Source organism: Drosophila sulfurigaster, chromosome X, assembly GCF_023558435.1.
Source record: "Drosophila sulfurigaster albostrigata strain 15112-1811.04 chromosome X, ASM2355843v2, whole genome shotgun sequence".
Taxonomy (NCBI): domain Eukaryota; kingdom Metazoa; phylum Arthropoda; class Insecta; order Diptera; family Drosophilidae; genus Drosophila; species Drosophila sulfurigaster.
This window is the reverse complement of record NC_084885.1, coordinates 16,507,476-16,530,785: the sequence shown is the minus strand read 5'-3', so window position 1 is coordinate 16,530,785 and position 23,310 is coordinate 16,507,476. Positions and strand designations below refer to the sequence as shown.

The window sequence follows — 23,310 nt, the reverse complement described above, 5'->3', positions numbered from 1 at the left end:
TTGAAAATCAACGCATTTTGGGAATGTGTAAAATTCGAAATTTTCAGAGATCTCATTGTTGTTTTTAGTGTTGTTTAACATTGTAAATTCCATATGAACTACAAAATATATATGTATTATTATATATATATTTTTTTTAAATACATATATTATTTTGCAAAAAATCTTACATCATTAATTGTTCTTACAAAATGATCTTAACAAGCAAAGAAGATAGAAAATTATAAATTACAATAAATAAGCAAAAAAAAAAAAAAATACCTTAAATGCTTCGTTAATTTGTTGTTTAGCATTGAACATTCTAAATCGCTCTTAAAGTCAGTCTTTTTGAGTGTACTAATTAAATGGTTGACTACAAATGCTGTGAGATCTTTACTCCGCTGTAAGTAATAAATATATTTGTTAATAAGTATCGCAAAGTCATGGTAAACATTCGAACAGCACCTAAGACTGATTTTTGGTTCTTCAAAATCAGACTTGTTCTCTGCGTTTTTGCCATATAAGTGCCAAAAGCTAATAAGAAGTATTGTTGTTAGTGTGTGTGTGTATAGTATGAGTCAGTTGTGTGTGTGTGAGATTGTGGGGAGCGGCCCAAAAACTGTGTTCTCATCGAGGTGCCCATCCCATGTCCATTCTCATTCTCATGCTTATTCTCATTCCCATTCCCATTCCCGTTTCCATTTGGCATTTTCATACTTGTATTGAAATTGCGTTTTATATTTGGAAGGCGCATTGCATTCGTCTAATTAAGACTGCGCTTTAGTGCCGCAACCAATAAAGAGTAAATGCCGTTTGGTATGCAAATCAGCTGAAAGCCCATAAAAAGCTAAAACCAGTTGAACGTATTTCAATTGCACGAATATGCACCTGACTAAATCTGAGCTGAGTTTGCTCATTGCTCATTGCTCATTGATCTGCCGCCGTTGTTGTTGTTGTGAGCATTGAGATATTGTATGAACATTTTATGGTATCATAATAGATAGTATATTCATACCATGAGAAGGGTGCACAGTTGGCCGTAACGAGAGGCAACATGAAGCCCAAGATCATAGAGACAAGAGTTAAGGCTGTCGGCCAACGCGGCGTATGCATAATTAAGTATACCAGTCATGGTCTTTTAATTAGGCAATGCCTCAAAAGTTAAGCGCCTAAAGTGTGGCACGCACCAATTCAGAAAAGTGCTTGGCCAAGCAAAGCAAACAATCAACTACATTTTGTGTATGTATGTGTATTAATTAACTTTGTTTTTTCTTCTTCTGTCCTTGCAGTTAACAAAGTTGCGCTCCAAAATTGAAGTAGCTACACATTCAATAGGAAAAGCCTTCCGGACGCTGCGGCAGGAGCAAATCTGTAAGTACACAAAGTGAAGCAAATCAAACATGCAAATCTGCAAACTGAAATAACTGACAAAAAATACAAAAAAAAAACTGCGGTACGGTACATCCGCAGACTCAAGACAATAGTGGCCAGCCGTCATAATCATAACAATGACAATAACACTAACAATAACAATGGCCATAGCAATAGTAATAACAGTAACAGCAACAGCAACAACAACAATAACAAACAATGATAATAATAGCAGTAGTTGTTGCAGTTGTTGTTGTAGGAGATGCGAATACACTTGTTTAGTTCAATTGCGAAATGAGTCGACGCCTATGCAAATCTCTGGCCATTGTGTTGCCGCCAGTCTCGAGGCTGCGTTTGCGGCTGCGGCTGCAATTGCATAAAACTATGAGATACAAATATGGTGAACGAGCTACAGCTAAAGAAACTACAGAGCTTCGGGTCTTTTCATTGATAAAAAATCAATCAAATCAAGCATCGAATTTTCAAATTAATTTACATCAAATAAACAAGTAAGAAAGCTAAAGTCAAGTGTGCTAAAATGCGAGATACCGCACAATGCGGTATTATTAAACATATGTAATAATATACCATACCATAAAAAATGCCAAAAATATACCAAAGGTCATATTTAGTATATCGATTAATTACTACATTCCAAATATACCAGATTGTTAGCCAAAGCAACAAAGCTAGTCTAGGAAATTTATAAATTTTATTTGCAGCCAATGGGAAATTACGAAATTAGTGAAAAGAACATTTAAAGTGCACATAGTTAAATGCATTTCAATAAGTGACTTTACATTTTAATTGCTTTCATAAATTAAAATCATTTAGAATGTAAAAAAAAAAACTTATATTTTACATTATTCATTTTTAACTAAGAAATTTGTAATTTTGCTGTTTACTAAATTTGCAACTATTAATTTTCATTAATTAGCTAATTAGCTTCAGTTTTGCTCATAGCATTTGTCAAGCCTTTTTTTACGAGCAATATGAAGTATGGAAGGTAGAAGGTAAAAAAAGACAAATTGTAGAAAGTGAAAAAGCTGACAAATCAATTGTCAGTGTCAGTCGATTGTCATTTGTTTGGCACTGAAATTCGTTTTCTAATATTACCAAATATATTGCGAATGACGAGCATGTAATTGGAAAGCACTTGAAGAGTGTCAAGTATTTGAATTGTTATCATTGTCATCGACTTTTCTCTCCCTCTCTCTCTCTCTTTCTCTCTCTCTCGCTAGCTTTGACCTCTGACTTCTCTAGTGAAATCTAACGACATTCATTTCGCATTGTTCTCCACAACACTTTCGATTTGCATGCGGCAAAGGAAACGAAACAAAAATCAAGTTATTTGTTAGATAAGTGAAAAGTCGCAAAAGACACAGATGGAGATACAAAAACACGCCCACATATTCACACACACACACTCACACATACTTACACATACCGCAAATGTAGAAATCTTGTTGGAAAATGTAAAATAAGTTAATTGTTATTGTTCATCTTCGCTGGCAACAAAAAAAAAAAAAGCGACACGCAAAAGAAAATAAAACAATTACATGGCATTGTCTGTTGGCTCTTGGTTTGTATTGTTGTCGTTGTTGTTGTTGTTGTTGTATCTCTTTCTGCTCTGCTGTTGTCTTCGCTCGGAAAGTTGCTAATTGTGGTGCCGTTTTTGTGGCCAGAAGAAGAACAGACAAGGTACTCGAGCTATAAGAAATATATATACACTATGCACACTATGGAAGTATACGGGTTTTTACTTGAATCTGCAATCTTACATTACACTTCAGTGAAGTACGAAAAACGTTACGATTAACAAAATAACAAGCGAATATGTCAGATGATAACGCTCCTCCTCCCGCACTTCCCATTTCCCCAGGAGATGGATGACTCGGCGCCTTTGGTTTCGTATTCATGTTCATGTTCGTGTTCGTGTTCGTGTTCGTGTTCGTTATGTATTCGAGTGGACAACGATGGACTAGTTTTCCGGAATAGGTGGCGTCTTGGGATTCTTGTAGAAAAACAATTGTAAATCCTCAATGGGGCGATTCTCCTCTAGCAAGCAATCGAGCTTAAGCACATCCAACTTGGATTCCCAGTGCTCAAAGAACTGTTGCAAAGATATGAATAATTACAATGAGAATCACAAGACTTATACAAATAAATAGAACGAATGATAATGAAAATAATACAAATAACCAAATCGTTGAATTGAGACAATAATTGTAAAATTGCAATGTAAATATTAAAATAAATAATTAATATCGCAATGGAACTGGTAATGCTAGTGTTAATGCTTATCTCAATCTTAACGATAATTCTAATGTTAATGCTTATATTACTTCTAATTTTAATGCTAATGCTAGTTCGAATGCAAATTCTAATATTAATGCTGATGCTGATGCTAATGCTAAATCTAAAACTAATGCTTATGATATTGCTTATGACATTCCTAATGCAATGATAATGCTAATGTTAGTGCGAAATCTAAATCTGAAATTAAAGCAAATGCTAATGCTTATGACAATCCTAATGCAATGATAATGCTAATTCTAGTGCCAATGATAAAACTAAAGCCATTGCTAATGCTTATGGCAATGTTAATGCAATGATAATGCTAATGGTAATGCTAGTGTCAATGTTAATGCAAAAACTAAATCTAAAACTAAAGAAAATACTAATGTTTATGGCAATGCTAATGCAATGATAATACTAATGCAATGATAATACTAATGCTAATGCTTATGCTAATGCCAATATGAATATTAATACGAATTCAAACTAGGAATTCATAACAATGCGAATCCTAACACCAATGCCAATTTTAATCTTAGTGGCAAAGATGATGTTAAAAGTAAGGCTAATGAAATAGCTAATGCGAATAATCGTACAAATATTACCGATTATTACAATGAAACTGTCGACTTTACCTCTTCCTGGTAATCATTGCTGATGGCATCACAGCGACTGAGCACAATGCTGATGGGATAGTCGAGCTTCTCGCTGCTTCGAACGCGATAGATATCGTGCAGCACCTTGCCCGTGAGCAGCGGACAATCGACCAGGTAGAGCTCCGACAAGTGCGGACATTTCTTGACAATGTCCAACAGCTGATACTCCTTGAGATCGGGACAACCACTCAAGACCAAATAGTTGTGGACACGCGGCATCTTGAGGTCGGCAATCTCGCGATCATCGAATTTGCAATTGTTCAACACGAGTCCCTGCAGACGTTTGCAACGCGACAGACTCGTCTCTCGCATCCACAACGGCCCCCCAAAGCAGCCGCAATTCAGCTGAATGATCTCAATGTTCGCCGCCTGGGCCTTGATGACCAAACGCATGCACTCAACAATCAGTTCGGGCAGCTGTTGGCTGCCAGTCAGTTCGAGCATGTGAAGCATGGGCAGTGCCAAGATGGCATCTTGGGCCGGCTGCAACAGAGCGATGGGCAGCGAAACATCCTCGAGGTGACAACAGTTGTCAATGCCCTTCACATGGCTGGGTGACTTTTTGCACTTGATGAACAAACGCTTCAGCTTGTTGCAACGCTCCAAGATGCCGGTCAGCGCCGATTGCGAGATGTCGCCATAGAGCACCAACAATTCGAGCTGTGGGAATTGCTCAATGAAATGCACCTGCACCTCGCAGTGCACTTTCAGGCGACGCAGATTGCGCAACATTTTGGGCAACGCATGCAGCGGCCACTGTGGCATCAATGTCCCCCCGAGCACCGCAGCAATGACCCCAACACGCCCCAGTCCGGCATCGCCAGCACCGCTGTCGCATGGCAGCGATTGCTGTGAATCCGAGGGCGGAGACGACATCAGCAGCTCACAGTGCTGAACCGAGTCGAGGGCCTTGATGGCAGCACGTTCGAGGATATTCAGATTGTCCTGCAGGCGATCGGCTGTGAAATAAACGTAGCGAAAATGTTCCTGCATACAGTTGAGAAAATAGTTCAAATTGTCGCCGCTCAGCTCGTGTTGCAGCTGCCGAAAATCGAGGCGTTTGTAGTTGCTGCGCCAAATGCCATCGCACAATTGGGCGACATCCTGATGATTGTGATAGAGCTGCAGTTGATCGCTCATCGATAGCTTCATGATCAGTCCACGCAGTTCTGTATTCTCCTCCTCCTCCTTATTCTTCGACTTGTCAGTATCATTTTCTTGCTTGCTGTTTTGATTGATGCTGTTGCTGTTGCTGTTGCTGCTGCGGCTGCTGTTGTTGGTCTTTGTGCTATTGTTGTTGCTATTGTTGCTACTGTTGCTGCTCTTGCTGCTGACAGCCGTTGAAGACTTTTGTGAATGTCGATTAAATTCCATCGAGGAATTTACGTCGAATCTTACTGCGCGAAAACTATATGTATTATAATAGAAAATAGAAAAATGCTCAAGATGATATGAACAAAATACAAATTCGATGCTCTCTGTCCCGACTTCAGTCAATGCGGCTGGAACTTTTGTCCGCTTGTCGGAATTTCACATTTGCCTTCTTATCAAAACACTTACAATTTGTGTGTTGTTCGAGTTTTGAGTTCCGAGTTCTGGGTTATCCTAATCTGACTGACGATGTTGTGACGCCGTTCTCACTTTTTCCATCACTTCAAATTCGGATCGAGATTGAGTTGTGCCGCCAAGCTTGCCAGCTTGCCAGCTTGTGAGCTTGTGAGCACGAGGGCAGTTTGATTAGTGACTTCAAAAGCGGCTTTCATACTTTTCATTTTTTTTTTTTAATTCATTTATATGTTTTTAATGTTCATTTTTATTATTTTTGGACAATTTAATCTTAGATTGAGTTAGATTATTTTTACATTTATAAAACTACATTCGACTTCTAAATTCAATTATAAACAATTTTGTTTTTCCTGCTTCTTAAACTTTTCACCATACATCTTACTCTGTCGATGGCTTATAGTGCATGTCTCTGTAGTTATATAGTAACAATGGAATTCTTTATCTTAACTTTGACGTTAATGTCACTGCTAAATAATACTAAGGTTAAAAAGAATTATGGATTTTACTTAAAGAATAAACATAATAAAGTAATTGAAATAATATACATTTCAAAGATCGATATTTCTGCCTAAAAATAAGCAATATATTGGTATATTTTGCATTCTATATATTGGTATTGGCATATTTTGAATGTGATATTATAGCAATATTCCAAATATTGGTATATTTTAATATGAATATCGCACTGTTATACTTTTATGCAGGTATCTCTTGTTAGCTTTCTTACTTGTTAATATATTCTGTTGTCAATATATAATATTTATTTCAGAATTCTTTTTAAAGCTTGTTATTAAATGAACAACGTTTTTCTTTATGAACTAAACAGAAGTCATTTAAAACCTACAAAATGAATCCGTAACTCATATTGCTTATTCCCAAGTTTCGCTTTTCGCAAGTTGCAAGCAAAGCTTAGTGGCAACCCTCGCAAGTACGCTGCGAGTGCATAATTCCATCGCTCAGTGACATCGCGTGCCGCACTGCTGACATTAGAAAGTGAGCGTGAACTTTCCCATTATTTGTTGTTTCCACACACGACATTGCTTGCCACACAAACACACATAAATCCAGTGTATGTGTGTGTGTGTGTGTGTGTGGCACGCCCATCGTGCAACTTGTTGTCTTGGCATTTGCATAATAAGTATGCCGCCCTGCATTTAATTGTTGCCATTTGGCCAGTCGTCTTTTCAATTTGTTTGCTGCCTTTGTTGTTTCTTGAAGGTTGCACTTGTGTTTTATTTTTTCTTCTCTTCTTTTATTTTAATTTGTTGTTGTTGTGTTTTGTTTGTGCTTTAATTGCACCAACACACCAACATTTATACATATAGAGTGAACTGCACTTGTGCCAGATTCAAGTTTACTTTCGCATATGAAAGTGCATCTGTTTTTGTGTGTTTCTGTGGCATTTCATTTTTTGTTTGTGTTTTGGCTTGACCCCCTCGAAAATGCGATTATGAAATGGCTTCTGGACTGGACTTTGTCAAGTGACCCGTGTGGCCAGCCAGCCTTGAGTCCATTTTTCGCTGCCACATTTTGTGGCAACCGCAAATGCCATTGCAATGGCTATCTAGATATTGTTATTTATTTGCATTCTCTTTTAAAGCAAATCAGTTTGTGAAATTTAGCACAAAATATAGCATATACAATTTCATTTGTTATACGTTTATTTTGATTACTTAATTGATTGATTATTAATACTATTAACACACAAAATAATGATGAATTTCTCAATTCATTTGCCGCCAACAAATGTCGCTGCCCTGCTTAAATTCGTGTTGTGTTCAATTAATTACGCGTTTTTTTTTATCACAATTTACGCAAACAGCATTTAAACTCAAGTACTTTACACTTAACTGTGAATTAAAATGTCATTGGAATGTGAACGAATATGCAAACAAACAATATTAAAAAAAAAACCCTACATTAAACCAGGAAATATTTCACTAACTAATGCGAAATTGTTTTACATATTATTCAAAATAATTATTAAGCTAATTATGTAATAACTTTTCTACATTTTTAGTGTACTCAAAATTTGTTTTGATTTTTTCTTGAAATGAGCGATTTGTACTTCAGTTATAATTGAAGAGAAAAAAATGTTTTCTAACTGAAAAATTTGACATCCGCTATCCATAGAGTAGAAGGGTAGATGTATGTAACAAGCAGAAGGAGATATCTCCGAACCCCATTGAGTATATACATATATATTCTTGATCAGTATCTGCCTGAGGTTATTTAAGAAATACTTTTGTATTCTTCGACTATTCCAATCTTGTCATTGCTGACAATCTGGTATATTTTGTACTTTATGGTATATTTTGAATGTAGTACTATATCAATATACCAATTACAGTCTTTGGTATATTTCTAGAATCTCTCGGTAAATAAATGCGGTATATTTTAGGTATATATTTAAATGTAGTACTATATCAATATACCAATTATAGCCTTTTGTATATTTTTAGTATTTTGTGGTATATAAATTCGGTATATTTGAATGTAGTACTATATCAACATACCAATTATAGCCTTCGGTATGTTTTAGTATTTTTAATATTCATTAATTCGCTTTTGCTTTTATTTACAATGGGTAGCGGGTATCTCATAGTCGAGCATACTCGACTGTAGCTTTCTTACTCGTTTTTGTAGTATTACAATAGCTTAGTTTGAAAGTTCTTATAATTATTCAATGTCTTAAGATATTCTTTTTTTTTCTTTTATTGTTGATTTTGATGAGAACTCTTTGACGCAGGATTGCGGCAATATATGATGTCTGTCTTGTTACATAGATGTTCACAGATGTAGATGCCAGCAATGATAATGGATAACAAAGAAACGCATTAAATTTACATAAGTCGCAACTATAGTGTGGCTATATACATATATGACTATATCTAGCATAGCTGTGGGTGTGGAGTCTTCTTCTTCTAGAGGGCGTTGCTCATGCGCTGTTCCGGTTTTCGCGCTTCACCTTTGCGTCGGATTCGTCGGAGTCGCTTTTTAGCCCAACATAACACAGTTGTTACCGGAGTCGAAATAAGCAATGCTTCGTTTGGTGTCATTCGTTACGCTGAGTTGCCTTTGTTGTTGCTGCTGTTGTTGTTGTTGCTGCTGTTATGGTTTGCTTGTTTGTTTATACTTCACAATTTGGGCAACAATTGTTTTATTATTCTTGACGGCATTGTTTCAATTTGTGCGTTGTAGAATTTAATGTTGATGACAGCAACAATAACATAACTAAGCTGACCTTTAACGCCTCGTGCTATGCATAAAGTGTCATTCATATAATGCTTAATGCTTAATGTTCCGCGTGGCGTATACGTAACACGTTCAAGCCCTGCTGCCAACCTCTGTGCTAATGACGTCAAAGGCCTCAAACGCTTAATAATATTGTATATACAAGTATGTAATCGAGTGTTGTCCCCAGCTCAATTGAGGTCGATCTGGGTCAGAGTGTCATATCAATACAAACTCAAACTCACACAGACAGTGAAGTGTGCACATAAATAACACACACACACACACACACACACACACATACGTTCGATTCGATTCGTATCTTATCAGGCAGAAATTTAGGGCCTGGTCGCTACTTGTATAGACATTAACCCAAATAAATGAGAGTACGTACACAGTTTTTGGCACAAGCACACAAACTACTCGCGACAAATTAGAACACAAGCCGGCAGGAACGTGTTAGCGGCGAGAGCTCGACGAGACGCTACCCTAGACAGAAAATCATCATCATGTCATCACTTTTAAAACAAAAATATTATATGTATATGTCTTTACATTTTACCGAAATATGTTTAAATAAAATGCATATTATAGAAGTCGATAATTTGTGTAACTGTTACTAAAATATTCATGCTAATGAAATGCAATTTTTGGAATAGTTATTTTTGTATGATAATCAGCAAAGAAAACGCATTTTCTTGCGTTTTTAATGCAATTTTGACTGATTGTTTTGGTTGATGAGGAATGAGGAATGAGGCATTAAAATTACAAATGATGCAGACGAATGTAGAATGGGAGTAATAAGAATCTTGTAGAATGAATTTTATCTATAGTACAGGGTATTATCAGTCTAAATAAGCTTTAAAAGATATATCCGAAGACGCAAATGCAAAAGCGTAACGAACGAACGAAAGAACGCGAATTGATTGCGAGTTCTGGAATGGAAAAAAGATGGCATGCTAATTTTGGGCACAGCAACTACAACTATATACTATACTATAGCGGCTATTAAGATAAAGAGGCGTCTGTTCGAAGTGGGCGTGGTCAGCTGCTGGCTGGCATCGTGGGCGTCTAAGCGTGGGTGAATGTTATATACTGGTTTCTTTTTGTTTTTGTTGTGGTTGTTGTATTTCTCTCGAAGAACGGATGCTATAAATAAGCTGAGCAGCTAAAAGGAAACTTTTTATTATTGTTGGCAAGTCGACGACCTTCAATGCGAACTTAATTCGGCTGCCCAAAATTGGCAGTGCCTGTTTGTTTTTTATGTTTTGCGCCTGGTCACTGGGCTGCACTTTGTGGATGGGCCACGAAACGTGTTTTGTTTTGTTTGCGTTTGGTTTCGACAGCGCACAGAAATGTAAAGCGCTGTTCAATGACTTGACTTGAAATGACTTCATCGCAAGCATCAAGCGGCAAGCGACGCTCGCGATCTGCTCTGCTCTGCTCTTGACGCGTTTGCCATGCCGCTGAGCCGCTGAGTCACACGTCGGATGAGCAATATTTTTGTATATGTATGTTTTTTTTGTATTTCTCTCTTTTCTGGTAATTTTGTTGCGATCGCCTTTTGTTACGCTACACACAATTAAGTACTGACAATTCCTTTCCTCGCATCTTGTCGTTGCAGCGCCGTTTAGTCGGACCAAAATCACAGGACGTGCAGCATCATGACTTTCTACTGGTGGTCCCATTGGTTCTGGATAACCTGTCTGAGTGGTAAGCGAGTTTACATTCATTACTGTGCGCGATTGACGAACTAACTTCCTGCCTGACTAACTGATTTGATGCATTATCTGCTTGAGTAGCTAATTAATTGAGGGACTTACTAACTTACTGACTTCCTGACTACACTCTTGTGAGTCGAACTAAAGGAATTCTTAACTGCTTGACTGGTGTGTTGACTGCCTGACTTCCTATCTGACTGACTTATTTACTATACAATCGATTATCTGACTACCTTATTGTCTGCCTGTCTTCCTGACTGTACTCCTGTGTGACTGACTTTTTGTCTGAATTCACTTCGTCCTGACTTAAAGAATCCCCAACCATTTACATGTTAGCTTAACTTCTCACTGACTGCCTGATTGTCCAACTTCCCTATTGACTTCCTGACTGTACTCCTGTGAGACCGACTAACGGAATCATTAACTGATTGTCTATCTTCCTCACTGTACTCCTGTGTGATTAACTTTCGGTCTGACTTCACTACGTCCCGACTAAAGAAATTCCCAACATAGAATTTCTGGCTGAGCTGGAGATATTCTCACTAACGCAAATCTCAACTGCTTGCCCGTTTTACTAACTCCCTTTCTGACGGACTACTCAATTCCTTAATTGACTTGCTGACTAATTAATTGATTCACTGCCATTTTGGCTGAGTTCCAGACATCTTACTATTAGAATTCCTAACTGTTTGCCTAACGGACTAACTCCCTTTCTTGATTCACATTTAAACTACCTGACTGGTTATCTATCTTTCTGTCTGTTGAACTCTCCAACTGACTTTCGGACTAATTAATTGATTGACTGACTGTCTAACTTCCTGACAGCATTCCTGACATCCTGACTAAAGAAATATCTAATTAACTGAGTTTCAGACTTATTCAGTTAGACTGACATTATCAGTGTTATCCTTAACCCTTGTCGTCTTGATTTTTAATTGAACAGTGCAACTGCTGCCCAATGGCATTCCTCATGTGCATACATATCCCAGTCAGGACATTAGCCTAGAATCAACAACGCCGCAGGAGCAACGCATGGAATTGACAAACGGTCGTCGACAGCCAGCGTCAACAACAACAACGAAGCTGTATCAGACGACGGCGAGCCAAAGCTGGACAGCGGCTACGCAGCGCAACATCATGGACTTGACGATCAAGACAACAGCGACGCCAACGACGTCCACAACGACAACAAGCTACACACCAATCGAGGAGACGGAGAAGGAGAAGGAGGAGGGACAGGAAGCGCCCTTAAATGTTGAGAATGATGATGATGATGCGTTGGCGATCGATGACATCAATGGTGACGAAGTCGAGGAGATTGATGTGGAGGTGGCTGACGAAGGAGACGTGGAAAAGGAGGAGCCGCTGATGCTGCAACACAATCAGTTTGAGTTCAAACGTTCGGCAGACTTTGCAGCCCTGCCAGCAGAAGGTCAAGGAGGTGAAGGAGGGGGAGGAGGAGGAGGAGCAGAAGTTGCTGCAATTTCACACGCAGAGCAGCTGAACAACTATACGAATTTCAGTCGTAGCACAAGGTGAGCAAGCAACTCAAAAACTCAATCAGCAATCGAAAAGTCATTTCAATTGCTTTATCTTTTTTTGTCCGCAGTACAAACACAAATAGCAGCTGCAGTTCATGCAATTACACGAGACCAGCTAAACTACAACTCAGCACCATCCTAACAGCAACCACAACAACATTGGCCTCAACATTGACGAGATCAACAACCAGAAGAACAACAACGATGCCGTCAACGTCACCGTCAACGACAACGACAACATCATTGTTGTCCACACCATCATCGACAATAAGTGCGGCGGCAAATAGCACGGCACAGAGTCAGTTGGCTGCCACTCCATCGACGCCCAAAATCAATACTGAATGGTTGTCGGATGAGCTGCAGAAGGCGCCGTTTACGCTGGAGAATGCCAACAAAGAGGATGAATTGCGTCGCGCTGAGAGCGAGCACCGATCACGCAAATCGAAGGTCTTGTCCGCCGAATATAAGCACATCAATCGCTACATTAATTTCTCCAGCGACACTAAAAGTCTGCTCACACGCTCCGCCTCGTCCACGCCCAGCATAAATGGCTACAATCCCGACGAGGGCAACATTTCATCCGAAGCGCTGGCCATTCAAGTGAGTTACATGAAAACATCTTAAATATGTTAATTATCTGTAATGTGCAATTCAAATATTGTTTTTTTTTTATCATTTTTTATATTAAATAATGTTCTGATTAATGGCTTATATTCTAGATCTGTTTTGCCTTTAAATCTATCGTAAAACTTAATATCAGTTGTGCGTCTAGCTGCATCTTTTGATAAATAATATGATAAATGTTCCCACTTAAAAGCTGTTGTGCGTTTAACTGCAACTTTTGATAAACAATACTTTAGGGATGTTTTGCATTTAACTGCAACTTTTGATAAACAATATGATAAATGGTTGTACTTTAGGGATGTTTTGCATTTAACTGCAACTTTTGATAAACAATATGATAAATGGTTGTACTTTAGGGATGTTGTGCATTTAACTGCATCTTTTGATAAACAATAAGATAAATGGTTATACTTTAGGAATGTTGTGCATTTAACTGCAACTTTTGATAAACAATATGATAAATGGTTATACTTTAGGGATGTTTTGCATTTAACTGCAACTTTTGATAAACAATAAGATAAATGGTTATACTTTAGGGATATTGTGCATTTAACTGCAACTTTTGATAAACAATGTGATAAATGGTTATACTTTAGGGATGTTTTGCATTTAACTGCAACTTTTAATAAATAATATGATAAATGGTTATACTTTAGGGATGTTTTGCATCTAACTGCAACTTTTGATAAACAATATGACAAATGGTTTTACTTTAGGGATATTGTGCATTTAACTGCAACTTTTCATTAAAAATAATTCCTGTGTATAATACAATACAAAACATACAGTTGTGTTTAACTGAAAATTGAAGCAAAAATGATGCAATAATCCGAATTGTGCAATTATATGCAATGCACTTAAATGTAAATTGTATTCATCTGTTTCAAATGCTTTTTCCTCAATTTTAGCGTACATATTTTCTGGATGCCGGCGCTATTTCGGCCATTTGCTTTACGGTCTTTGGCATCTGCTGCACAGTGGGCACCATTGGCATTGTTCTGTATCGGCGACGTTACCTAAACAAACCGCAGGCGCTCAGTGAACCAGATTCGAGCGTCTACATCGATGATAGTACGATGCGTGTAAGTGTAAGTTTCTCGCCTCGGCACATTTTGCAACTTTTTGGTTGATCATTTAAGGCTAAAGTCTCTTTTGCAATTGCAGGATAACTCGGATGAGATGTATAGCCTGGACAACGATTCGTTTCTCAACTCACTGGAGGCAATGACAATACAAAACTACTGGACAGACACTGTCAAACATACAAAGCTTTAATTTTTCTAGCGTCTGTTGTGCAAGGTTTCGATTAATATTATTTTGATATTTCATTTTATCCAAATATCCGGTACTCATGATTAGGTGACATTTTTTTTGCGACAATCAACAAAAGGGAGTATGACAACTCTTAATAAAAACCAAAAACAAAAAATACAGCTGATCATGCAGTGTCTATAAGCACTAGAGTTGCCAAATATGATTTGTAGTTTTGGAAAGATTGCTGTCTATTGAGTACCGGATATCTAAACAGTCGAGCATACTGGCTGGCGACTGTATTTTGGTTGTTTTCTATTTTCTTCATCCCATACATTTGCTTCCCTACTATCGCTTGTTCGCCCCTTCCTCCCAATCCTCCTATTCTAACTGTAAAACCAACAGACGTGGAGCACACAAACAAACAAACACATCATAATCATTAAGTAGGCGCCACAATGCGCGTAGCTAATAATCATTTAAGTGACAAGAAGATGATGAAGAAGAAGAAGGATGATAAGTAGCAGGATTTGAAGGTCCTGTAGTGTATGTATTTACTAATTAATAGGCATTCGTGCAGCTCAACAACAGAGGAGCAAAACCTAGACTTAAGCCAAACTACCAAAATTATGTTTAGTATGTGTATAATTTGTAAGTGCGCAATGTTATTTGCTAGTTTTTAAACACTGTTGACACTCATATTGCCTGCTGTCCATTACCAACACTACCACCACACAACAACAACAACAACAAAGAACAGTAGTGGAAGGCAACTGGGATTACGATTACCGATAGCGATACACCGATTCATCGAAGGTCAAACCAGATTTTAATTTTGATATACATACATATGCATGCATATGTTCTGTATGTATGTGTGCATGTGTGTATACGTAGCATTCCTTATTGCAAATTGTTATACTATCGATAAATACTACAATATAATTCTATACTTAATTATCTTTAGCCTAATTTACTTACACTTACTCTTATTTATATATTCTTACTATTTATGCAGTTTTTTATTTGAAATGTTAAGTATTTTCGAAATTAGTTTCGTTCACCAATACAATATGTATGTATATTGTTTCCCCACACGATGATCGATCAATGACTACCATAATATATGTAATATTTATGTATACAGTTTAGATTTGTGTCTGTCCAACAATTAAACGCAATCATTCCTTCCAGTTTAGCATATAGTGCAACTTTATATGAAATTATTGTATTACAAATAAATCAAACATACTACAAATTACAAAAAATTCACACAAGATATATTAACTGTTTAACTGCCACACAAAGTCTTTGTCAATTATGACCATCGAAATTGTTAAGACACAACTAAACTGTTTTGCCTAACATTGCATGATCTCCAAATACTATTCAGCGTTTATAGTGGTAAATATAAACGAACGTTTTAAACAAATCATACCCAAGACTGTTTGCTTTTAAATTATCCCAAAATTCATATGCATATAATTCTGCGGATTTTCGAATGATCATTGCATATTTGTGTTTTCATATTGGGCACTTGGCAAATATAAAGTAAAATTAGTTTTATCTGAAACTTGAAGCATGAATATTCCGTTAGTAAGTGTTTGAAGTGGCTAACACCAAAAACGTTTCAAATGCTGCCAACTGTGTACAATGTTAAAATTTGCATATTAACGGACATTTTTGAATTTTTACATAACCAATTGAGCAACATCTGTGGATAACAGCGGCTTTACATCCACTTAGGCATTCTGGTATATTTAGCAACGCAAAATTCTCGCATTTGCATTTTAAAATATATTAATATACATTTTAAACGATTAAATGATAGATACCGCTGGTATTCTATATTTTCAAATTCCAATTGTTCAAAATTATAATTCTTGATACTGGCTATCGATTCATTCGGGAGGTACGACTATTTCTGGTATATTTTGCTTGGCGATTCGGTATATTTTGGTATTGTAAGTACGGTCATGCAGTGTTTTGCTGCATCGTATGCATTGTATTCGAACAACATATAAAGCAAATAAGGCAGGTACGAATTTTAGTCACTTGCATAAATCGTAAATATCGTGTGTATAACTTGTCAAGAAAATTCAGTTTGAATGTCAAATTGTATCAAAACAATAGAAAAGTAGTTTGTGTTCTCTGCCATAAACAGGTAAGCAACAGCGAGTGTTGAAAACATGTAAACCAGCAAATGGCGTCGTCGCCGTCGCCGTCGCCGCGTCGTCATGCAGTGCGACATTTTGTGTTTGTTTTTGATTGTTCTTCTTTCTTGTTAAAGAATTAAAATTACTATACAAACATTTATGTTTTATTGTGCAGAGCAATGTCGTTCTTTGGCGTCTACATACCGCCATCCAATGCGGGGTTCGAAGGTACCGCAGCACAATGTGCGGGATCCATTGCAGCGGAGAACATGAAGATTTTGCCCACAACAACAACAACAAATGGCGCAAATCAGCCAAACGAAAGCATGTACGAGGATCCCGACTATCCCCGTGAGTATTCTCTTCCCCCCAACTTCATCACATAACCTATTAATTTCATGAACCCATGTAATTAATAATAAAACGCGCACGGTTTTTTGTTGTGTATTTTATCCGTTGTTTCGCTTCATTTGTTGCGCTTCGGAGTCGCCATTTTTGTTTGCATTCCTCTTCTCTTTTTTTTTTGATCAACTTGCATTGAATTCAATTCCGGCTTTGTTAAAATTGTCCATTTGGCATCCGCTCATTATTTTTGTTGACCTTTTTTGGAAGCTGAATTGAGGTGTGGATCGAGGTGATTGAAGAAGTAAACTGGCATTGCAACGTGATTAAGAATATACTTACATATGTATATATCAACATTTATGTGTATATAAATATTTGTATGTGTGTAATCGCGATGATTATCAGATCCTTGACCTGTCATCGTTGCTGGCCAAACCGGCAAAAGCTGGCGAACAAAAAACCATTTTTGTTTACCATGGGAATGTAAACATACAGGGTGATCTATCTGTGATGTGCTTAAATATTGAGTGTCTTATTATAACGAGTGTATAACATTTAAAAAGTGTATTTTCGTGGAGCGTCATTCCACAACGTTAAAAATGCAAACAAATAGTCCAGCATAGAAGTGTTGTAGGCTGTTCTCTTAGTTGCATGTGTGTATGTTAAATTACCTCAAGACTTACAGGGTATTTTATGTACTACTCCATTATGCACTACTGTTGGGTTAGAACAAATATTTTGTGTATAACTTGGGCATAAATAAACTGTTGTTATTTCTAGTTTTTGCATGAAAACAATGCGTATAATTATTGCGAAGACGTTTTGTGACTCACAATGGCATCATAAAAGCGTTCAAGTAATATTTTTTTGTGCACTTAGAGACAAAATTAAAACGCCAAATTAATTATGCCGCCCACTGTAGAGATATACATAGAAAATAATTGTAGCGAGCGTGACGAAGTTTCACAATTTCCCTAAATCAAGGAAGGTCAAAAAATATATATAAAAAAAAAAGAGAAACGCGCCGATTCCATATTTAAATCACAAGCGGCAAAGAATAACTTTTAGCCAGCCTAGACAACGTCTATTGCGGCCACTGAACAGACAGAGAACTGAGCGATCCGTCGACTCTGCACAGAGTCCACAGTTGGTTTTATGGCACAATCACATAGCCCAAGGAAATCCAAGAGAGGGCGCAATAATAGCTGCAGCTACTTATGTATTAAAAAAGATACATTACTCTTCTCTTCTCTTCGCTTCTCTTGTTGTTGTGGTCACCGCGTTGTTCGCCGATGTCCGGCGATGTGCCAATAACTGCGTCATACGCAGCATTATTGATGCCGTAAATATATATTTAGTATGGGACGTATAGTATTTATATGTGTTATAACATGTATATATCTTTCGGTTCAAATTGTTGGCTGCTGTATTGTCTCTATATAGTTCATAGAAGTTCGTTGTGTGTTCGTCGTTTGTTTTGCTTAACACTTTTCTTACGCTCTCTCTTTCACTCTCTCTCTATCTGCTTCTGTCCCTGTCTTTCTATCTCTTTCGTTTGCCCCATTCGCACAGATGGCGTGACTGTGACTGCAAAAAAAAAAAAAACACAACACAGCAAAGCAAAGCAAAACCACAACCAGACACTCAGTTTGCCTTGTCTCATTCATTTCATTTCACTTTGACTTGCAAGTCGGAATAATATCGAAATAATATATCCTTTTCATCAATTGTAGCCGACTCACCGCTCTGGTTGATATTCACGGAAAAGTCCAAGGCACTGGATATGCTCCGCCACTACAAGGAGGCACGTCTGCGCGAATTTCCAAACCGTGAACAGGCCGAGAGCTACGTACAATTTGGTTTTGAGAGCATCGAGTCGCTTAAGCGTTACGGCAAAGCCAAACCAACCAGCAGTGAGTAGTGTGCCATCATATTGTCAAGTATATTTGCATTAATCAGTTGTATTCAATCCAAACATGTTATAGAGCCTGTGCAATTGCCAACAACATCGTCGGGTAGCAGTAACAGCTATAAGACATCATACAGCGGCAGCGATAGTCCGCTCTTCTCCTCGTCACCCACAAATTGCAGCAGTAGCAGTCCAATGAGCAACAACGCCAGCAACAACATCATCAGCAGCAGCAGCAGCTCTAGCAGCAACAGCAACAACATCATCACAAGCACCAGCGGCGGCAGCAGCATCAGCAGCAACAACATCATCAGCAGCAGCAACAACAGCAGCAGCATTAGCTCATTGAATGCAGAGCGACAACCGTTTCGAGCGCCTACGAAACAGGAGCTTGTCGAATTTCGCAAACAGATCGAGGCCGGCAACTTGGAGCGCGTGAAACGTATCGTTTGGGATAATCCACGCTATCTGATTAGCAGCGGCGATACGCCAACCAGTCTGAAGGAGGGCTTTCGCTACAATGCCATGCACATTTGCGCCCAATGGAATCAGCCCAGCATCTCTGCATTCATTTTGAAAACCATCTCGGATCGAGAGTTTACCCAATTGTATGCGGGGAAAAAGAGCAGCGGCGACATGTGCGCTGCCCTCAATGAAAATCTGCTCGATTATTATCTTAATATGCCGGACAAGGGTCGCGGTGAGACACCGTTGCATTTTGCTTCGAAATATGGTCACGCCAGTGTTGCCGAAGTACTTATTATGTATCGACAGTGCAAGTCGCTAAAGAACACCGAGGGCAAGTATCCCAAAGATGTAAGTACCGAGAGAGAATGAGATTTCTGACCGTTGTTTATTTCATAAATATTTTATACGCTCTCTTCTCTTTAGATAATTTGTCAACGTGCACAGAATGAAGCGACGTTGACGTATAAAAAACTGTATTTGCTGCTGTCCGATCCGCATTTTGTGCCCGTGTTGCGTGCCATAGTCGACACTGTGCCTCCGTTTATTGGACAGCCCTTTACACCGCACGACCCGCCGGTAAATGAGCATTTAATTCACCAAATTATCAAATTAGAAATAGTAGAGTAGTTACGTAGATATGGCATGTGATTAGTGTTAATGTTTCACTTTTGAATGAAGTGTCGAAGTTTGTCGAAAGCGAAATGTGCGTATCTCGCAAGTCCAAATGGTATATTTAGTCTATGAACAGCATAGCAAATGATTAGCAATTATAAAAAGATAGGGAACTACTGCACATTCAAGATAACAATCGGCTTAAATATGCTATTTAATATTCACTCTTTAACCTTTGAACAATAAGTCTATAACGAGGCAAAATTTGTATGCAAGTTAAGAACATTTTAAGATGAGTATTACGTTGAACATGAAAGATCTATCTGTAGCTTTCGAACATGTTTTGCATACACATTCGAAAGACAATATATATATTATAGTTTCATAAAGATTAATAGCTTATTCGTCAAGAGAAATATTGCAACTTAAATTTGGTTAAACTTTGCTTTATAACGTGGAATAATCACACATTAAGTCTAATCCATTTGGTTACTTTTTAAACACACAGCCACTGCAGTATAAGAGGGAGGAGAGCGATCGCCTCAATGTGGATCTTCAAATCTGCGCTATGGCTGGCCCAATGTCACGTGAGCAAGCATTTAATTTCTATCGTCGCTGGAAGACACCGCCACGTCTTGGCAGCAATGTGATATCACCGTTGGCCGGATCGCCTTATATCTCGCCAATGAAGACGCCAAACAAATCGCTGTTCAACCGGAGCTCCGACCAACTTTCGATAGGTCGTCGCGTTCTATTTAGCCCAACGACGCCAAATAAATCATTAAACAGCGAAACAAATGGCAATCGTAAGCAACAGCAATTGGAAGTGGACACATCATCGCAGACACAAACACAGGATGAGACAGAGGACAACATTGAGAACAACAATAACAATGATTGTGCGTACAAGGGGACGACGCCAAGTGGCAAAACGGAAGCGATTAAACCGAAGCAACTCTATAACATGTCAACGCCAATGCGGCAAGTGCGAAGTGATTTGCTATTGGAATATCACTGCGGAAATAATTCATCGTTGCGGGCAGATGAATCAATGGATGTCGGCTGCGGCTCTAATTTCAGTCTTAATGTCTCGAATCTGAATGATAGTTTCCGTGAGCGTCACATTAAGAACTCGGACATTGAGAAGGGCCTCGAGGTGGTCGGTCGTCAATTGGCGCGCCAAGAGCAGATGGAGTGGCGTGAATATTGGGATTTTCTGGACACCTTCATTGACATTGCCTCGCCCGCTGGTCTGACACTTCTGGAGAGTTATTTGGCGGCACAATTAGAGAAATCGGATCAGTTATGGAATATGTCACAGATGCAGAATTGCTTAGACTTCATTACGGATCGCAATAAAACTGGCTACAGCAGCGTCGCCAGTTGCAGCAACGACACTGGTAGTGAGACTGGTGTAATTACCCAGGTAATGACACCGTACACGTGTGTGGAGAAATCACTGCAAGTGTTTGCTAAACGCATCACAAAAACGCTGATCAACAACATCAGCAACATGGTGTCAATCAATGACACTCTGCTTTCCGAGCTGAAAAGACTGAAATCGCTAATTGTGAGCTTCAAGGATGATGCACGCTTCATTAGCGTTGACTTTACCAAGGTGCATTCACGCATCGCACATCTCGTTGCCAGCTACATTGTCCACTCTATGGAGGATACTGCCACACTTCATTATCAGCTGTTGCAAATGCTGCGCAAATTGCTGCAACTGAACGGTGATCGGCGCGAGCATTTGCATTGTGTGTGCGCCAACATGTTGCAAACGTTGAAACAGGCGACGCCAACGATGCAGCTGCCCGACGTATTAAAGACCGAGGAATTGTGCTCGGCCGCCTGGCAGTTGGAGCAGTGTTGTGCCTGTTTGTGGGACGCGAATCTCAGTCGCAAAACGAGTCGACGCAAACGCACCGAATCGATGCGTGCTCAGGCACATGAAATGGCCAATGCAACGACGACGTCGGCAACAACAGCAGCAACACTCTCAGCAGCTGCCGTCAGTTTGAGTAACAATATCGGAGTTGTACATCCAGTGGCCAAAACAAGCAACAACAGAAACTTCAATAGTTATCGCTACAGCGAATCCCAAAGCGATGACGATGATATTTTCGCTGATCCGATCTTCGTAAGTTTGCAATGTTTGCTCGATATCAATTTCTTACCTGAGTATCCCTTTCATTTATTCTTAATAGTACGAGTGTTGCAACAATGTTGGCGCCTCGGAGAGCAGCGAGGATGAGGAGGTATTCTATACGCCACCAGAGAGCCGTTCGCCTCGATTGTCCTGCGACTTGGAGCCACGTTATGAACTCTTCATTTTTGGGTAAGTCAAATCAATTGTGTGACGATGTGAGTTTGAAACTAATGCAATGCATTTGCAGCAATGAACCCACAAAGCGTGATCTGGATGTATTGAACGCCGTTTTCCATGTGAAGATTGAAAAGGAAGCACTGCCATTAGTATACGCCTGGCGCACAGCTATGGAGAGCTTCTCCACCTCTGAAATGGATCTGTAAGTAGTTGGAAGAGGTTTAAAAAAATGTTTCTTGCTTAACTTTTTTTGCTTTTTTGTTTTCAGCTTTCCCTCACCGAAAAGTGTGCAGCGCACACACAAGCCATCTTTTATTGGCACTGCTCCTAACTACAGTATTTCCGCCGATGGCACTTCCACCTCGAATGTGCATCGAAATCGATTGCTTTGCTCGCCAAAGTTGAACGCAGTTGTCGCTCGCTTGGCGGAGCAAAAGACCGTTGTGTCACAATCGCAGTCGCCACCGCCGCAATCGGAGCGAATAGATGTTGTATCGTCGCCGATGCCCTCACCAATGCCGACGCTGGCTACTGTGGCTGCGGCAACGGTATCGCAGTCATTCCAAACGCCGCTCAACAAAGTGCGCGGCCTCTTCAGCAAATTCCGTGAGACACGTCAGGAGGATTCGCCAATGATAAATTCGCCCGAATATGTCAATATCAATTCCCGTTTCAATAACTCCCTCTTTGATGATGAGGACTGATGATTGGGATCCAAAGCAGCACCGAAGCAGAAACACAAAAAACACAAGCTGAAACAGAAAAAACAACTAAAATTGAAACAGCAACAACAACAGCAGTTCTTGTTTTAGTTTTTGTTTTTTTTATTATTTATATACATATATTTTTTTTTATAATAAATTTTTTGAAATTGTATTCAAACAACTGTCGAATGCCTGAAAGTTATATTGAAATTACGAAACAAAAAGAAACAAAACATGAATTTGTCGAATGCCTGAAAGTTATATTGAAATTACGAAATAAAAAGAAACAAAACATGAATTTTTACTAAATTGAGTAAAATGCAAGGGTATTCATTAAGTTCTTTTTATTTTTAATTGTGTTAATTATAAAGTTGTGTTGAAAAACAAAATGAATCCGAATGCTTGAAAGTTATTTAGGATTACAAAGTTGATGTAAATAATGGAATAAAAAACATAAATTTTTGCTAATATAGATTTACATATATTTGTGGAATGTGAAGAGAAGAGTCGGAAATTATTTAAGCAAGTCTCGAGTTAAGTGTCGATCGA

The 23,310-nt window shown here is 38.6% G+C and overlaps 3 protein-coding genes across 8 annotated transcripts in view; 2 read left to right on the top strand and 1 right to left on the bottom strand.

The window, feature by feature from the left end:
- The window catches only part of LOC133849114 (serine-rich adhesin for platelets), a 33,009-nt gene extending 17,487 nt beyond the window's left edge, over positions 1-15,522 (top strand). For 2 of the 5 annotated variants that reach the window (XM_062284998.1, XM_062284997.1), the window contains exons 2-7: positions 1,269-1,350; positions 10,729-10,817; positions 11,769-12,360; positions 12,435-12,966; positions 13,899-14,078; positions 14,137-15,522. In XM_062284998.1, the coding sequence (XP_062140982.1) occupies positions 10,769-10,817; positions 11,769-12,360; positions 12,435-12,966; positions 13,899-14,078; positions 14,137-14,265 (1,482 nt within the window). In that variant the 5' untranslated portion in view covers positions 1,269-1,350; positions 10,729-10,768 and the 3' untranslated portion in view covers positions 14,266-15,522. The remainder of the gene's footprint in view (positions 1-1,268; positions 1,351-10,728; positions 10,818-11,768; positions 12,361-12,434; positions 12,967-13,898; positions 14,079-14,136) is intronic. The other 3 variants (XM_062285001.1, XM_062284999.1, XM_062285000.1) reach the window with 3 other exon arrangements.
- Positions 3,077-6,010, bottom strand: LOC133848444 (uncharacterized). 2 transcript variants are annotated; one of them, XM_062284006.1, is made up of 3 exons: positions 5,865-6,010; positions 4,284-5,712; positions 3,077-3,463 (listed from the first exon to the last, which is right to left on the bottom strand). In XM_062284006.1, exons 2-3 carry the CDS (start codon positions 5,676-5,678, stop codon positions 3,332-3,334), a joined length of 1,527 nt encoding a protein of 508 aa, XP_062139990.1. In that variant the 5' UTR covers positions 5,679-5,712; positions 5,865-6,010; the 3' UTR covers positions 3,077-3,331. The 2 variants fall into 2 exon arrangements, with proteins under 2 accessions (XP_062139990.1, XP_062139989.1); XM_062284005.1 differs by having other exon boundaries at positions 4,284-5,966.
- A 718-nt stretch (positions 15,523-16,240) lies between the features above and the next one.
- LOC133849112 (ankyrin repeat and LEM domain-containing protein 2 homolog) lies at positions 16,241-22,997 on the top strand. Its single transcript, XM_062284994.1, is given in 11 exon segments — positions 16,241-16,405; positions 16,573-16,748; positions 18,476-18,655; positions 18,728-18,936; positions 18,939-18,989; positions 18,991-19,467; positions 19,543-19,695; positions 20,240-21,871; positions 21,939-22,069; positions 22,128-22,259; positions 22,326-22,997. Coding segments are annotated over 10 exon segments (3,573 nt in total). The 5' UTR covers positions 16,241-16,405; positions 16,573-16,576; the 3' UTR covers positions 22,762-22,997.
- The last annotated feature ends 313 nt before the right edge of the window (positions 22,998-23,310 follow it).

Coding starts and splice junctions, on each gene's coding strand:
- LOC133848444 (XM_062284006.1), bottom strand. CDS start 5,678: ATGGAATTTAATCGACATTCACAAAAGTCTTCAACGGCTGTCAGCAGC. Junction 3,464..4,283: donor GCAATGATTACCAGGAAGAG/GTAAAGTCGACA, acceptor TCTTTGCAACAG/TTCTTTGAGCACTGGGAATC.